At 48.8% G+C, this 16500-nt stretch overlaps 7 protein-coding genes across 7 annotated transcripts; 3 read left to right on the top strand and 4 right to left on the bottom strand.

The window, feature by feature from the left end:
• Positions 1–2163: 2163 nt before the first annotated feature.
• N7446_005345 (GTPase-activating protein LRG1) lies at positions 2164–6035 on the top strand (the record flags this gene model as incomplete). Its single annotated transcript, XM_058514093.1, has 6 exons — positions 2164–2574; positions 2633–3335; positions 3390–4043; positions 4105–5190; positions 5242–5528; positions 5580–6035. 6 exons carry the CDS (start codon positions 2164–2166, stop codon positions 6033–6035), a joined length of 3597 nt encoding a protein of 1198 aa, XP_058375422.1.
• A 1199-nt stretch (positions 6036–7234) lies between these two features.
• N7446_005344 (uncharacterized protein) lies at positions 7235–8378 on the top strand (the record flags this gene model as incomplete). Its single annotated transcript, XM_058514092.1, has 2 exons — positions 7235–7684; positions 7866–8378. The coding sequence occupies 2 exons, from the start codon at positions 7235–7237 to the stop codon at positions 8376–8378; spliced, it is 963 nt and encodes a 320-aa protein (XP_058375421.1).
• A 447-nt stretch (positions 8379–8825) lies between these two features.
• On the bottom strand, positions 8826–9008 carry N7446_005343 (uncharacterized protein; the record flags this gene model as incomplete). Its single annotated transcript, XM_058514091.1, has 1 exon — positions 8826–9008. One exon carries the CDS (start codon positions 9006–9008, stop codon positions 8826–8828), a length of 183 nt encoding a protein of 60 aa, XP_058375420.1.
• A 349-nt stretch (positions 9009–9357) lies between these two features.
• On the bottom strand, positions 9358–10647 carry N7446_005342 (uncharacterized protein). Its single transcript, XM_058514090.1, has 3 exons — positions 10491–10647; positions 10165–10438; positions 9358–10114 (listed from the first exon to the last, which is right to left on the bottom strand). Exons 1-3 carry the CDS (start codon positions 10609–10611, stop codon positions 9460–9462), a joined length of 1050 nt encoding a protein of 349 aa, XP_058375419.1. The 5' UTR covers positions 10612–10647; the 3' UTR covers positions 9358–9459.
• A 169-nt stretch (positions 10648–10816) lies between these two features.
• N7446_005341 (proteasome regulatory particle base subunit RPN10) lies at positions 10817–11813 on the top strand (the record flags this gene model as incomplete). Its single annotated transcript, XM_058514089.1, has 3 exons — positions 10817–10932; positions 10990–11209; positions 11268–11813. The coding sequence occupies 3 exons, from the start codon at positions 10817–10819 to the stop codon at positions 11811–11813; spliced, it is 882 nt and encodes a 293-aa protein (XP_058375418.1).
• Positions 11814–12020: 207 nt separating this feature from the next.
• Positions 12021–12593, bottom strand: N7446_005340 (trafficking protein particle complex subunit 4; the record flags this gene model as incomplete). Its single annotated transcript, XM_058514088.1, has 2 exons — positions 12021–12396; positions 12454–12593. The coding sequence occupies 2 exons, from the start codon at positions 12591–12593 to the stop codon at positions 12021–12023; spliced, it is 516 nt and encodes a 171-aa protein (XP_058375417.1).
• A 2953-nt stretch (positions 12594–15546) lies between these two features.
• N7446_005339 (uncharacterized protein) lies at positions 15547–15910 on the bottom strand (the record flags this gene model as incomplete). The annotated part of the gene is made up of 2 exons (XM_058514087.1): positions 15547–15751; positions 15810–15910. 2 exons carry the CDS (start codon positions 15908–15910, stop codon positions 15547–15549), a joined length of 306 nt encoding a protein of 101 aa, XP_058375416.1.
• Between the last annotated feature and the right edge of the window lie 590 nt (positions 15911–16500).

Raw genomic sequence — 16500 nt, 5'->3', positions numbered from 1 at the left:
GCGAGCAACAACTCCAGGCCCGACCTTACCCTCGCATTCTCCATACTGTCGAAATTCAATCAGAGCCCCGACGAATCGCATACCCTCGCCGCCGACCACGCCATTAGTTATGCCAAGAGAACCAGCGGATATGGGATCACTTACGGCAAGGCGAAGGAAGCAGGCAATACTGGTTTTGAAGAAGGTCTAGGGTTGTGGGGGTGCGTGGACGCGAGCTTCGCTTCCGACCCCGACACTATGAGATCGAGAACCGGCTGGGTATTCTTCCTCGCCGGCGCTCCTATTTCATGGTGTACTCGCCGTCAAACCAGCGTCACGAAGTCTTCAGCTGAGGCTGAATACTACGCTCTCTCAGACGCAGGAAGCCAGGCCGTATGGCTGCGTCGCTTGCTAGACGATCTAGGCATTGGCAACAAGGGTGAAGCAGTGCATTTGCTCTGTGATAGCCTCTCAGCTATTGCTCTTACGACGTCCGCGAAGAACCATTCGAGGAGCAAGCATATTGACGTCCATTGGCACTGGATTCGCGAAGCCGTCGAAGATCAAAAGATACGGCTGTCGCATGTGCCAGGTGTCCGTAATATAGCGGATGGCCTCACAAAACCGCTCCCGAAACCGTCATTTGACGAGTTCAGGAAGCAGTTATCCATTTCTCTCATCAACTGAAGAGATATCTTGCTCCATGAGCAAAATGGCATTCTGATTCGACCGATCAGAATCGAGTATTTGGGGAAGTTATTTGACACCCTATCCATTCATTTTAGAGCTGAATTTTATGGCTTTTGAACCTCTGAAATGCTTGCTGCATTCAGGGGGTGTGTTGTGATCTGAAGCTCGCCAAGCACTGCTAATGCTTGGCTGAGCAGCGCTATAGAGAGCTTCAGAGCACTTGGTTGAATGCATCAAGCAACGTGGCCTTTTCATATTGCTAGTGAGCTGATCACGCAATAGTTTCATGAAAGGCATATCGTATGCATTTGACCATTATAAATAGCTATAGAGAAGCCTCCTTCGGGAGGCAGACTTAAATCATCTCGTTTTACTGCCCATTGCTCATGCATAGTGCTTCTCAGACCATTGTAAATTACAACAGTATAAAGTCAAGAGTGTCAGATGTGTAAAGGTGCCGAGATGATTTGTCCGCTGTACCTTTATATATTTGTTTACTCCGGGATTGTTCGAGCTTCTTTTTCTTCTTTCTCTTTCTCTTTTCCCCTTTTCTTTACAAGTTTGTAATTCTGTTTGCTAATTACAATTATTGCGATTATTCTTGTTCTTGCTATTTATTAAATTATCTTCATGTGTGATTTTACTGTCTTTGTGCGGGTCATCACATACTTTGTGTCCGCAGGAGAGAACCAAGGACGGTATACATGTTTGTGGTTGACTAGATGAGTCAAAGATATCGTCATTAGAGAGCCTAAGAGATAGATTGCTGATATATAGTGTAGCTGTCATGAATACGCTATCTTAAATTTGGTATAGGCTCTGTGCTATAAAAAGCACTAGATGCGAAAGGGGCAGAACATATAGTATACACGGAGTACCTAACACTCTATACTATATACTATGTAGTAAACTGAATAGAGAATACAAAATATCTCAGTCATACAACAGATATCTTGTTGACTGTATACTCATCTAAGTATAGATGGTCCCTGACTCACGTGACCAACCATAAGGGGGGCAACAAATGCCCAAGCCATCTCCATCTCCATTCCTCCCCAGCCCACTTCTTTTCCCCTCGCCCTTGCACTTTAATTTTCCTTTGGGAATGCTTGTTGAGACTTGTCAGTTTTATCTTGAAAGCTCCAATCCCCACTCCTTCAGCCTGCGCGCTTGGAGACCCTGGACCCTCTATACCGCCTTCGCATCCTGAACTCGATCTCGCGCGCTATTCTCCTTGCCCCGTACTAAATCTGCCACTCCGCCTGTCTTGGCTACATGGCGTGAAGGTGAGTACTGTCCTTGGTTCAGTCCAGCGTGAAAGGCTAACCAAACCAGACCTTGAACCGTACGCGCTCAGTCTTGAATTTACTACCGCTCATCGCGTTGTACTCTCGAGTCGACACTTCCCCGGCCGCTTTCTTCAACTCTTTGCATGCAGCGTTTGGCGTGATTTCATTCAGCAACGCCTTCCTTCTCTTTTGACGGGGGACCAAGATGCCCCCCGGTGAACTACCAGCTAGCCTGGTCGCAGGCAACCCCAGCGGCCGTCCTACCGTCAACACCTCGGGCTACGGGGCTAGCTATACAAAAAACACACCTACCTCTCCCGAAGACAGTCTGATTCCATTCGAATCACCAACTACACGAACCGGTGGTCCAAGTCCAATCACCCCAGTGAATCCAGAGGATGGTCGTTCGAGTCGCGGGCTGGGTCCCGACCAGGCCAGCTATCGCGACCGTTCTACACACTCGGCCCCTCGAGACAGATCGCGAGCGAACGGGCGTCAACACAACAAGTCCCCGGGCGGCTCATCGCGCCTGTGCCAGAAATGTGGTGAATCACTCACCGGTCAGTTTGTGCGGGCCCTAGGGGGCACTTTTCATCTGGAGTGTTTTAAGTGCGAGGTAAGTTGCCTCTATCGCTGGTTTGCGGTGTATTCCTTCTGACTATCTCTGCTGTTAGGATTGTGGTGAAATCGTTGCTTCAAAGTTCTTCCCCGTGGACTCGGAGGATGGGAGCTGCCAATTCCCGCTGTGTGAAACAGATTACTTTAGACGACTGAGTCTCCTTTGCCACGAGTGTGGTGGAGCACTACGGGGGTCATACATCACTGCGCTGGACCGCAAATACCATATTGAGCATTTTACTTGTTCAGTGTGTCCGACCGTCTTTGGTGCCCAGGACTCCTACTACGAACACGAAAGCAAGGTCTACTGTCACTTCCATTACTCGACTCAATTCGCTCAGCGGTGTCACGGGTGTCATACTGCGATTCTGAAACAGTTCGTTGAGATCTTCCGCAACGGCCAAAACCAACACTGGCACCCCGAGTGCTATATGATTCACAAGTTCTGGAACGTCAGATTATCTCCTGCGGGTCAGACATGGGAGCCTCCACCAGTGGATGAGGATGCGAGTGAGGAAGAACGCAAACAGATTCGCGAAGAGGAAGACATCATGGAGGAGAAGGTTTTCAACATCTGGAACACACTCTCAACGTTTGAGGAATCCTCTGCTGCGTGCATCTCCGACATGCTACTCCATGTCAGCAATGGCGCTTATCTTGACGGTGTGCTTGTCGCCAAACGCTTTATTGGTCACGTCGAAATTCTGTTTGGCGCGGTAGACCAACTAGCGAACTACATTAAATCCCACGAGTTGAAGGGTGAGTCCACCGATCCCTTGGATTCATCTGAATCAACGGCTAATGTCACATCAGAACTGTCTTATGGCCGTGAAGCCAAACTTCTCTGCAAGAAGATTGTCGCTTTCTTCGCTCTGCTGTCGAAAACGCAAGAGACCGGGGTGCGCAAACTGGGCGTCACACAAGAGCTTCTGTCTTTAGTGACTGGTCTTGCTCATTACCTTAAGCTCTTGATCCGCATCGGATTGCAGGGTGCACTCAAACTCGAGCGAGAGAAATCTGCACCTGATGGCTTGCATAACTTCCTGGAGCATCTCCGTGATCTTGAATCACTCGCTGAACTGGAAGATGAGAATGCCCCACTCGATCTTATGGCTGGGGTAGAGGGGTTGGCCGATCAGCTGTCAGATTGCTGCATTGCCTGCAAAGAACCAATCGATGACGAGTGTGTTTTGTTGGGACAGAGTCGTTGGCACATCAAGCCACCTCATCTTTCATGCTCTACATGCGAGAAGGATCTGACTGCCGAACTCTCCGATGCATTATGGAGTGAAGCTGAGGAGCAAGTCTACTGCAGCGACTGTGCCACTCAGAAGAATCTTGGTTCCACTGTACGAGGTGGTTTCATCCCAGTCTCAAAGCTGCAGCAATTCATCTTCCTGCTGAAGGTGGCACTGGCTCGACTTCTCGCTGTACTTCGGTCTGGAGGAACTTTGCCCCACACCTCAGGTGAGATTTACTACCATGCCCCCGATCCCTCTAGCAGTCTGGCTAACTTGTTACGCCTCAGACGACCCTAATCTGCAGGGATACAACGACAATGAGGGTCACCGGACGCCCGGCGACGTTCGCCGTGCTAACACACGCTCACAATCTTACATTGGTGGCTCCCGAGATGGTCTGGAAGAATCGTCCCTTGAGCAGACCGTGGGTGAGATGCGGCGACTGCGCTCTATTCGCAATGAGCGGACACTTTCCACAACATACAAGAGGGCCCGCGCATCAAGGATCATTGATGGCCCGGAGGGAAGAAGTGCCCGACCAGGATCCTCCGGCAATGATGGATCTGATCCAAGGGGTCCTGGATTCCAGATCGTTGAGGAAAGAGATGCAAATGGCGATACTGTCACCGATTTGACATTCGGTACGCAAGATGCTTTGACGCTGGACGATATTCCACGCATCGTTGCGGCCGAGCAAGCCAAGGAGCAGCGACCCAATGCATACAAGCATGCCGGCACAAAGCTTGTCCGTGGGATAGAACCGATGCCCAAATACAACCGCGGCCATCAACGCGGGGTGTCGAGTGGAAACCTGGAGGCACTCATGGAGCCTACCCGGTCCAAGCGATACTTCTCCGAACTGACGGCATTGGAGTACTTCATCGTCCGTCACGTTGCTGTGTTACAGATGGAACCCCTGTTGGAAGGTTATTTCAACATGGAGGAGTTGCTCTCCCTTATTGAGTCGCGCAAACCCACCATTTGGAACATCTTTGGTCGCGCCTTCAAGGATAACAAGAAGGGTGGCAAGAAGAAGGGTGTCTTTGGCGTTGGTTTGGACTACTTGGTTGAAAAGGAGGGCACAGAGTCAAGCCACGGTGTTGGTCCTGGTGCGCTCCGCATTCCAACGTTGGTTGATGATTCTGTTTCCGCCATGCGGCAGATGGACATGTCAGTGGAAGGTGTCTTCCGAAAGAACGGCAACATCCGGCGATTGAAGGACATTGCGGAGTTGATTGACACCAAATACGACCAAGTCGATTTGACAAAGGAGACTCCTGTGCAGATTGCAGCACTCTTGAAGAAATTCCTTCGTGAGATGCCTGATCCCCTTTTAACATTCAAGCTTCACCGACTCTTTGTCATCTCACAAAGTAAGTTTATGGGCTGGTCTATCTAGTTGGCAAGATACTAACCTGTCACAGAACTTCCCGACCCTGAGAAGCAGAAGCGAGTACTGCACTTGTCATGCTGTCTGCTCCCTAAAGCTCACCGTGACACGATGGAAGTCCTCTTCGCATTCTTGAACTGGACATCATCCTTCTCGCACGTGGATGAGGACTCTGGGAGCAAGATGGACATTCACAATCTTGCAACTGTCATCACACCCAACATCCTCTACCCCAATGCTAAGAATAGCACTGTGGATGAGAGCTTCTTGTCTATTGAAGCTGTCAACGCCTTAATCACGTATAACGACGCCATGTGCGAGGTAAGTAAACCAGCCTTCTGTGCTACGTATGTGTACTGACTATTCTTATAGATTCCGGAAGACCTGCAACAGATCTTAAGCGATCAGACTCTTTTTAGGGAGAATGCCGAAGTGACGACCAAGGAAATCCTGAAACGGTACGGTGATATTGCACGAGGCAGCTTCTCACAGAAACCCGAGAACGGCGGTGAAACATTCACAATTACCACGCCCAACCGCAACAACAGCGCGCCAGCTTCCGCACGCATCGAGACCGACCCCTCTCAGGACGCGGCCTGGCAAATGCAGAGTTCAGTCCGCCATGTACCAGGGCCCAGCGGTCACACGCACTCCACCAGCGCTAACCCCCAAGCTGGCCTCGACTTTGGCCCGCCTCCAGCGGCTTATCACCGTGACCGTAGCACCAGCAACGGCAGCCAGCCAAATACCAGTGCGCCCGATGCTCAATCCCAAAATGTTGCATATCGACCGCGTCCAAGTCCAGGCGCCATGGGCGTTACCGGATAGACAGGTTCTACTTTTTACTTCTATTTCTGCACAACTGCTCTGTGATACATCTCGATTTGCATCCGTCCTTCTGATTCATTCTCCGTGGAGTGTTTTCTTTTCTTGGGGGCTTGCTTAGCGTTCTTTTTCTTCTCCTTTTTGTTGAGTGATAGGCTGGGTTGACGGAGTTCTTTTCCTTTTTCCCCCTGAAAATTCCCCCCTAGTGATCAAGCTGGTTGATCGCTGTGGATTAGTTCCTGTTTTATCTCCATCTCTATAGGGGCTATGATGCCTTGCTTTTTTTGTTCATCTGCATCTGATTAGAGGGATCAGCCATACCCATACCTGTCCCTCTGGGCCATACATGTCCTTCCTTTCATTCTTTTCCACTTTTGAGCATGCTCATTTTCTTCTTTTCTTGTGGGCCAGGCTCCGGCTTTACCTAGACCCGTTTTTCTCTTTGCTTCCATTTTTATTCTCCTCCCTTGGTTGGCTTTTTAAAATACCAGGGAGCCTCTTATTTCCTTGCTCTTTCATTTTGTCCAATGAACATGATTGCTATGGCACCCGAAGTGTAGATTCTGAAGTAAACTGTGGATTGCCTTTTCTGGTTAGTTCTCCACCTGACCTCTCCTTTCTCTATCCACACCTGTGTCTGGTCATTCTTATGCTTTGCAACTCTCTTCACTTTGAATCTGTACATTATGCACCTCCGTACACTGTCACTAGAAATGATCGCGCAAATATGCGGGTACCTTGCACCTGATGACCTACCTAGCGTTTACGAGTTGGCCCTAGCAAGCAAACAAAGCTATGCCGTCGCTAGTAGACATCTGTTTCCTCCAATTTACCTTAGCATTGCCAGCCGCGAAAAAAAACTGGCCAGATGTGTCAAACGATGAAGTAAAATTCTCCATAAGACGACCTCGTTTACGTCTGTTCTTCATTTGTTAGTCCGAGGAGAAATGCCGTCGATAGACCGCGATCGGGGAGATATGACATCCAAGATCCGGATGCCAACCTAGGCTGTCACAAGGATGTACTGACTTGTCTTCGAAAGTACTACATAAACGATATCAAACGTCATTAATTGTGTCCCTTCGCCTCAACATGACAGCTGGGGCCCGCTTCACCCTTGTGGGCCAACCGTCGGGCCTCTGATATCACTTGGAGCTGTGGGACCCTATTTCCGCGTCTATCCTCCATCGATCGATGCCAAAATGAAGATTGCATGTCATGTCACTCAAATTGCCAAGTCTGTGCTACAAGCCGATAACCCTCAGGATATCGACGCATATGAATATGAGTTGGCTACGTCGCCTTGCTTATCCAGTCTCCTCGCCCGTGTTACCCGTTACAACTTTTATAAAAAGGCCGACTACAACGGCGATGCAGTGATTGAGTTAGCAAATGGACTAGCCCCCAATCTAACCAATGAACACCTGTTTTTCGAGTCACCAGGTCTCTCCCGTCTCAATTCGATCACAGCATCTCGACCTCCATGGCGAGGCTTCTTTCGAAACCGCTCAAATTGCGATGGCAGCTCGTTCAAAGGACACCTAAGGGAATTAAGTCTCAACCTGCCAGTGGCTAAAACCGGCTTCTTCGGTACTTGGAAAGATCAAAACGCCTTCGCTGAGCTCCTGGGTTTACATCTGTGGAGGCAATCGGTAAGTACCCTCACGCTAGATCTTGCTACGAAGATATCGAGTTGCAAGTTTCCTGTCTTGGAATCACCGATCCTAGATTTCGGGTTCACAAGAGACGAAGAGTTCGTTGGCTTCTCGATGAAACGGGGAGTGTATTTGTCTCATATCTTCCGTCTCTGTAGAGCATATGTATCTCCGGCAGCGTCCGGACGAAAGTACTTCAAGCATGCTGTTCAAGCGTGGCAAATCTCTGCGCAAACCTTCCCTCATATCCGAAGGGCGGATAATAAATATGAAAATCCTCGTCACGACAGATTGGCTTGTGCGGACTCGCGCTGCCAGCCCCAACATACAGGAACTGCGCTTTACTATGTTCATGACAATCGGTGAAGGTGAGAAAGCTGTCTACAATGCAGTTGGAGGATTCCCCTACCTGAGGGACCTGAAGATATTAATGGCTTGTATCGGACGGCCCGAAGAGCGGGTATCTAAAGATCCAAAACTGCACTCTCGGTATTATGGAAACATCGAGGTCAACGCTAGCCTGGCGGAGACTTTATCAAAACAATCATCTTCCTTGCAACGTCTTGATGTGGACTTCCACGCCATGTACAGGCGCTGGGTGGATAATTACCAGTCCGTGAAACGCCGATGCAGGTGCATTCGGATGGAAGATGTAGGGGTCAGCGTGCGTGAGATTGGGGAAGCAAAATAAGAAAAAGGACATGAATAATGGAGTTAGGTTCTCCATAGCCTTAGGCTTTTGGAGAAGTGATGGCGGGAGTATGGATGGAAAGGCGCTGTTCGCCTCAAAACCTTACACTATGAACGCTCCTGTGTAACCCCTCGTGCTCTTGCATGCGAGTCTCACAATCTGATCCATTGAACACACCATCTAGGTAATCTGAGAGCAAAAAATCAATCGTAATGTCTCTCGGGTGGCTGTTCCTCGGGGAACAACCATGCATCATCCACCGAACCAACTAAGACTTTAACTCTTCAAAAGCATCCAAATCATTCTCCTCCAAGACAACACCATTTGTCGGGTCATGCCATGCGTCAGTTTGTCCAGCCCAGGATCATGAAGGTCATTCAATGACCTGGTGCTTTGAAGTGACAATTCTGTTCCAAGGTCACAGCCCATATCTCCTGTACTTCTGACCTATATCCTCTGTTTTGATCTGCTTGAGATTCTGCAGCTGGCTTGGGTGCGTTGGTTTCGTCGACCGATCGTCCCAGTTCCGTAGTGTATGTTGCCTTCGTGTCGGACGTAGAAGCTCTGCCAGCAAAACTGGAGTTTGCCATTCTCGTCTTTGAAGGTTTCGGATTGCTGGATAATCTCCATTGCTGGGGTATGGTATAGCGTTAAATTGTGTGGACGGGGTATGCTAGAATAGAGTCAGTATTTGGACTGCCAGTTTGTAGCGGTGTGATAGATCGGACATCTAGATGATTGGCAGTAGAATGACAGGGGTGAAGCGTAGCATGAGGGGATGCGGGCTTGTTGTTGGAATGTGTCAATCCATCTCTACAGGAGACCACTCGTGGCCTAGAACGGATTGAACAAATAATGAACTGAGAAAATGGCCTCTCTCATAAAGGACATGAATGTAAAGTCGACACTCGAGAATGCAATACACCTATTATGATACCACTCCGAATAATCCAAGAAGAACAGCGCCCAGGCTCAAAATTGTTCATGTTGTCTGTAGTCATCCACGCTCAAAGTAACACGAATCCCACCGAACTCCAACAAAGAAGAAAAGAAAATAGCTGTACAGCTCATGCCAGCATACCTAGATCCGCTTGCGCAACGCTCGGCTTCGAGTTGCACTTTCAGTGGCAGCTGGAGCAGTGGTCTTCCGCATCGACGCGGTATTAGCAGGTTTCTTGACAGCCATTGATGCAGCCTGCATGCGAGGAGCAGCTGGCTTCTTTGCAGCGGCACTAGAGGCCGCTGTGGCCTTTCTAGCACCAGTTCCAGTTCGAGTTGGTTTCATGACTGTTGTACCCGAGGATGCGTTGGACGAGGCACTATTCCTGCGTTCCGCCTGTCGGGTAGCCGGACGCGGCAAAGGTGAACGAGTAGTAGTTTTTGGTCCTGTCGCAGCACGATTGGTCGTCTTCTGAGCCCGGGATGGAGGTCGCTGGTCCTTCACGGCGGATACAGTGGCACCGCGTGATCGCAGTGGACTAGAAGGCTTCAGTGGAGATGTGGGGCGGGACAGGTAAGATGATTGACCCTTTTCTGGCGAGGCACGGAAGGGCGAGTGGGGGTATGTTCGTGAGTTGATTGACTTGGGGGACAAGATTCGGTTCTCGTTGCCTCGCACTTCTTGAGACGCCACGCGCGAAGCCCCGCCGGCGGGTCCTGCCTTCACGCGGCGCTTGGGGTTGTTCAATCCTTCACTGGCAGGAGCATTCTCCTTGTCAGAGAAGTGACCATCAGGGCTGGAGAACCGGTTAGTAGGCGAGTCAAATTGAGCGTGTGGACATCGTACCTTGCCCTCCGAGTTCGACCGTCGCGTGCAGCAGAGGTTTCTGGATCGATAGAAATGCTGGCAATGTTACGCGAAACCTTCGCAGGGGAGTACTTTCGAGAAGGCGACAGATTCTGTTGTTTGTTTGTCGTGGCATTGTGCTTCTCAAGTAGCTCGCCCATGTTGGCCTTGCGCAGAGAGAGTGGGATTCGGTTAACGCGTCGTTCAATACGCGCTCGGAGGTCATTGGCTTGAAGGGCATATTGAGCACGAAGCTTACGCGCCCGCTCCGTAACTGCGAGCAAGTTAGTACCGTGTCGGCCTGGGTAAAGGATGTCGCAACCCACTTTCAAGTTGTAGATTGTCCATCAGTGCCTGCTTTTGATGTTGAGTGAGACGCATTCTTTTGGTAGGACTACCCGTAGGCGTGACGTCCATAGCGTCGGAGTTACGCTTGACAGCGGGCATTGTGTGCTCGAAGGGATATATGTGGGATGTATCAAGAAGTCAAGGCGTGCGGAGCAAGGAGGACTGGAGGACCACAACAAACAGCGTGCGGGCGGAGAGCCCTGGCAGAATGCAGAGCTTCCACCTCGCCTTCGTCATCCGTCTTCATCTCTACGATCTGCTCTCCTTTACCTCCTTTACTTTAATTCCATTCCTATCCGCCATCATGTCGCTTGAAGCTACTATGATCATGTCCGTCACTTTCTCTTCTTTCTGGCTTCTAATGCTGACTCCAAGCTACAGTGTCGACAACAGCGAAAGCAGTCGCAATGGAGACTACACGTGAGTATATCCAATGTTGCTCCTCTTTCATCTGGGGTTGACGTCTAATTCTGACAGATCAACCCGGTGGCAATCTCAAGTCGATGCTGTTAGTGTCATCCACAGTGCCAAGATGCGTGTACACCCGCAGTCAGCTGTCGGCCTCATGAGCATGGGCGGCAAGGGTCCTGAGGTGCTGTCAACCTTTACATCAGACTTTGGCGCAATTCTGGCTGGTCTGCATCAGACGAAAATCCACGGCACATCCCATCTCAGCTCGAGTATTCAGGTTGCAGCTGTAAGTTCTCCCCGCCCGATTTCTAAGCTCCTCATGACTGACCTAGATGATATCTTAGTTGGCCCTCAAGCACCGTATGGAGAAGTCCCAACGCCAACGCATCGTCGTATTCTCATGCTCCCCTATCGAAGAAGATGAGAAGACCCTCGTGAAGCTGGCCAAGAAGATGAAGAAGAACAATGTGTCGATCGACGTGGTGGCATTCGGAGATCTTGAGTCAGACCAGACCAAGAAGCTGGAAGCCTTTGTTGAGAACGTCAAGAGCGGTGATGGATCCCATCTCGCTATCATTCCCCCGGGTCCTCATCTGCTTAGCGAGGAGCTGCAGCTTACCCCGATCCTGGCTGGTGAGGATGCCGGCACCGGCGGCGGAGGCGGCGAGGGCGGCGAAGGTGGCGGCTTCGGATTTGAGGATGCCGCTGAGAACGACCCCGAGCTGGCCTTTGCTTTGCGGTTATCGCTCGAGGAGGAGAAGAACCGACAGGAGAAAGAGAAGCGCGATCAGGAAGAGCAGGAAGGCAAGACGCAACTGGGCAATATCCCCGAGGAAGGCTCCAGCGGTGACAAAGATAAGAAGGATGAGGACAAGATGGACACTGCGTAAGGTTCTACTCGAGCCTTAAATATGATCTGATGCATACCCGGCGTTTACTTTTGCTTGTCCTGTATTCTTGAGCCGGCCCTCCTGGGTACGTTCTATAGTGCAAGAGAAATATGTGTGATTTTGGTAGACGAGACGGAGTGATCTCCGGACACAAGTACAAGAACAAACCGTATCTAATTCGTAAAGTCATGATCCTCCTATGGAGGGTTATGTCCTCCCTCTCAACCATGCGCCGAGATGCCTATCAAATGCCTCACACCGCACAGGCATCTCGAGCTGATAGAATGGATTCTTCATCACGTAGTCCGCATAGAGCTCATAGATCTTCTGCACGATTGTCTCCACATTGCCAGTCATCGGATCCGTGAACAATAAGAATTTCGTCCCCGTCAAAGTCTGGAAACATGTCAATCGGAACTTGTCGGTCTCGAGGTAATCCAGGCCAGTTACTGGCACGCCGGGATTCGGATAGGAGTATCCGGACGCAGCAGGAGTGGTGGTGCCCGGGGAGGAGCTAGCGGGGGAGGGCGTCGGTTGTGAGATAGGCAGTTTAGGTGTGATAGAGCGAGTAATGGCGTGGACACTATCAAGATCAATGTCAGACGGTCTTCAAAGTTCAACAGGAGACGGGGTGGCATACCCGTGAAAGGTGCCCGCTAAGACGAGGTAATCATTTGTCGACAGCTTGCGCAAGCCGGGCTGGAACTCGCGCTGGTAGATGAGGCCACCGGCTTTGTTGATTATGATTAAGGAGAAGACCGTCCTGTTGTTAGAAGGCATGTCAGTTGCGGCCAGGTGGTGCGCAGGTTTGGGGACGTAGCGTACATGGTGAACGGGTCTGGATCGAGCGTAGCCTGGAAAGCAAGGGGCGAAGAGCGCTAGTGCGTATGCGTCATGCCTGACAAGGTGGATCGAGGCGAAACACAATTGGTGTAGATGTTTGTAGATGTTCCTGCAGATGTCCAGATGTTAGGGAGTCGAGTTCCGGGTGTGGGGTGACCGCCTTGGAGATACAGCTTCGGTCTACTGGCGATTTTGTTAAGGAAATAGTCTGGGAAATTAATGATAAATTCCTCTGATGTAACTATCTCTATGTAATGCAAGATATGCAATTAAAAGCTAATTTTCTTCTTATGGAATTCTTAAGTAGAGAGTCTTCTATTCGGGGAATACTGTATCGTTTTCTTATACCTCAAGGGCTTTCCTAATTGATTTGATCACCGCAAAGAATCACTGTCCCATGGCCATATCATTCCTAGCGCATTTATATTAACCAGATTATCGCTATAAGATTTTCTGTTACAAACGAGCAACAGTCACCCATACACTGAGGTATAAAAACCCAAGCTGCCCTCGCAAATTCCAAGTCAAAATGGCCCCAAATCATTCTCCAAGTTATCTCAAAGTAATGAAAAGATTGCCCGGACGAGGTCTGTGAGAATTATTCAAAGGCAATCGGAATCCCAGATCCTACTCATGAGATCAATGGTAATCTGTTCAATCGATGGAAGTTGCCAATCCTACTAGACGAATAGCTGTACAACCTTGCTCGAAAATGCAATTCTTAGAGTCCCTTTTTTGGCTGCCTGTGCGATTGGAGATTGCTATACCTTGAGCTTATAGGTGATCAGATATTGCACATCCACTGGAAGGAGCCGTCGCCATTTCAGCTGAGAGGTGGTGGATGCCGCTGGGAGGGGTGGCATGCTGTCTGCGAGCGATGTGAGGAATTTCCCGAGCACTTTTATTTTGATTTTTGCCGGAATTGGCAGACTGAGGCTGTGTTTGAACTAAAAAGTCCGACAATTGGCGGCGTGAAGTGGTAAGATACTGTCAAATTGGGCAAATCATCATCCTTCTTCTTATATTTGTAGCCGAGAAAAAGCACTGGGAGTTCTTTCATGACAAACATCTTTATGACGACCAAGGTTATGGATTTCATCTGCCTTGGCTTGCAACACGTTGGAACGTACGGAGTAAGTCTGGGCGACGATGAAAAGGACACAATTGTGCGTGGTTTTTGGGTCACTAAACCGTGGTGTTTTCACGCGTGTGTCTGCTTTCCACTATCCTTAGGCATAGTGTCAAATTTTACTCAGTATACACCGAAAACTATACCAACTCAAGAATACGAGTATGGCACGTACACAAGGAATGGGGGATAAAAAGGGCCATTTATCCCTCTTTGCTTCTATTCTCGGAATTTAGGTCTCTCGTCGAAAACACCTTCACCCTAGACTTATCTTATTCGTTTCTTCATTTCCTAGTATGCTTCCGAAACGTTCGATGAAGCGCATAGGTGATTTCGATTGAGACAATTTTGTTCATTAATCGGATGCGCTAGTTAAGAGTGCATTTACCGATGATACAAAGAAACATCTGAATTAGATGAGATATCATTTTGAAAAGCACTTGTGCCCTATATCCTAAATGCTTGCATTCATTGTTAAGTCATCATTACAGGTTTATATCACGGAGTCTCTAGGAAGCATACACCGATCTCTCGCAACTATAGAGGATCGACAATGTATAGTTGTCGACACGTTAGCGTTGACTCACCATAACAGTACCCTTTATGTTAAATAATTATTACTACTTATATTTACTACCTTGACTCTTTGCTTAGTGATAACTTAAAAACAATCACCAATAGACTAATACTTCGGTATATATCTATTCAGCGCTGTACCTAGCATCGTTTCTCGATACCCTTAAGAGGACTTAGCCCGTAAAAGGCCTACTAGGAAACGGTACGGTTAAGAGACAGATCCTTCACGTTAGAAGACAGAGACGTATGGACAAGTATAACCTAGGATTCTTCTAACATAGCGACGACCAGTTAGTTGTGCGTAACACTTAGTCCCTAATTTCTGAACAGGATCGACGGGTTGCCCGTGGCAAAGCCTTAACAGGTCCATCGATTGCCACCAGCCAACTACCAACACTTTTCAGATTGCCCGTGTGTCTCCCAGGAGGATGCCCGTGTCTCGAAGAACAGCTGCACCCAAGGTTGCCCGTGGGCTGAGCCTTAACGAGGTCCAAGTTTGCCTTAAAAGGCCGGAACGTTTTCAGAGGGCTGTGTGACCGAGATTGCGAAGGAGCTTGGAAACACTATTTGACTTGACCGAGGGCCTAAGGATACATGTACCACAGGCATTATATTCACGCGTTTTATTTCTGTACTTACAGAGAACCCCTCTCCCCTCCCTTCTTCTGAAGATCGAATGAAGTACAATGATGTTCGAGAAGAACTATTACCCTTTAATTTCTGCGACCATATTAGCCTAGAGTATTTAACCATTAATGCCAAGGACAGATATCGAAATCGAATGCCGTGACTTGGTAAATTGATACACCGAGGATATTAACCTAGCGGTCGAAAACGCTCTTTAGCATAGAAATTTATGAGCTCAAAAGGCTTCCTACTTGCTCAATTTAACAAAAAGACAGCGAGACAATAGCACACTGCTCAAAGAATGTCAATTATACCCTTTACTAGGGATAGAAGTAAGATCAATCAGAAAGTTGCGGCACATGAGACGGAAAACATAAAATTAAGTTGAACTCAAGTGCAAGAAAGATCACTGCAGTATCCACTGTCACAGAAGAGTTGAATCTTCCACCTTTACCATTCTCCACCTGCAGTAGGGAACCCGGATTGAGAGCAAGCAAGTAGGAAATCACCAGCTCCCACCACCATGGGAACTCCAACCCCCCTTGGTAGAGGTAGCTGTCACCGTAGAAGTGACAGTGTCTGTAGTGGTGACAGTGTCTGTAGTGGTGATGGTATCCGTGGTGGTGACAGGGGGTCCGTGGTGGTGACAGTGTCCGTGGTGGTGGTAGTGTCTGTGGTGGTGACAGTACCCGTAGTGGTGCTGGTGGCGGTAACGGTTACTGTAATTGTTGCGGTAGTCTTTGTCGGGGCGCATTTGCAGGCACTAACACTTATATTAGTTAATTTCGCTGTCTGATGTTTAGGAATAACTGGAGACTAACGCAGCGTTTTCGTTCGTCCATCCGCCACCGAGATCATTCGTTCCAGGCAGCGCGGTGACATAGGCACAGATAGTTAAGAGAGTAAGGAGAGAGAACTGCATCTTGAGAGATATATTCTTGACGGATATGAGTATAAGGAAGATTCTTTTTGAATTCAACAAGAGCTTCTTGTCACGACGGGTAGGATCTTATATAGACTGCTCGATGTAGGTAGTTTACTATCTAGGTATCCAATAACCAATAGATTGATTTGTTCCGTTACTCGGATAAAGAGACTCTATCTACATTCTCAGTCTATTGACCGTTACTCGGGGCAAGGAAGGTGCATTGTAGTAGAGAACTGTCAGCGCGCGACCTTCCACCAATCAGGTTAAGGCCAGGCTTAACTCCTTACCTCCACGACGAAATTCTTTAAACGTTAATATCCCTAGATACTACCATATTCTCAGGGACGATTAAGTGCAGAATGCTCATATATTTGCTCTATAGCGCGTAACTAGCTCTGCATTTGAGGTCTGACCGTGAAACCCTTTGTGGTTGAAAATGCAGGAATTTAAGGCAACGAGGCTTACTAGACTTACAAGGAATGTGATTTCTGCTAAGTCTATGGCAAACTGAGTGGATGACCTCTTACAGCTTGCTCAGGTCCCATGCAGCATTGGAAGCGTTTGTCGGGGTAGGCATCCAAAAA

Source organism: Penicillium canescens (genome assembly GCF_028828765.1).
Source record: "Penicillium canescens strain IBT 15451 chromosome Unknown utg000003l_segment0_segment0, whole genome shotgun sequence".
Taxonomy (NCBI): domain Eukaryota; kingdom Fungi; phylum Ascomycota; class Eurotiomycetes; order Eurotiales; family Aspergillaceae; genus Penicillium; species Penicillium canescens.
This window is presented reverse-complemented; position numbering and strand designations above follow the sequence as displayed.

Excerpts from the sequence above, each read along its gene's own strand:
- N7446_005342 (XM_058514090.1), bottom strand. The coding sequence starts at position 10,611 with ATGCCCGCTGTCAAGCGTAACTCCGACGCTATGGACGTCACGCCTACG. Across the intron at positions 10,439-10,490 it reads GGACAATCTACAACTTGAAA|TTACGGAGCGGGCGCGTAAG; the intron begins GTGGGTTGCGAC and ends ACTTGCTCGCAG. Across the intron at positions 10,115-10,164 it reads GGTCGAACTCGGAGGGCAAG|CCCTGATGGTCACTTCTCTG; the intron begins GTACGATGTCCA and ends CCGGTTCTCCAG.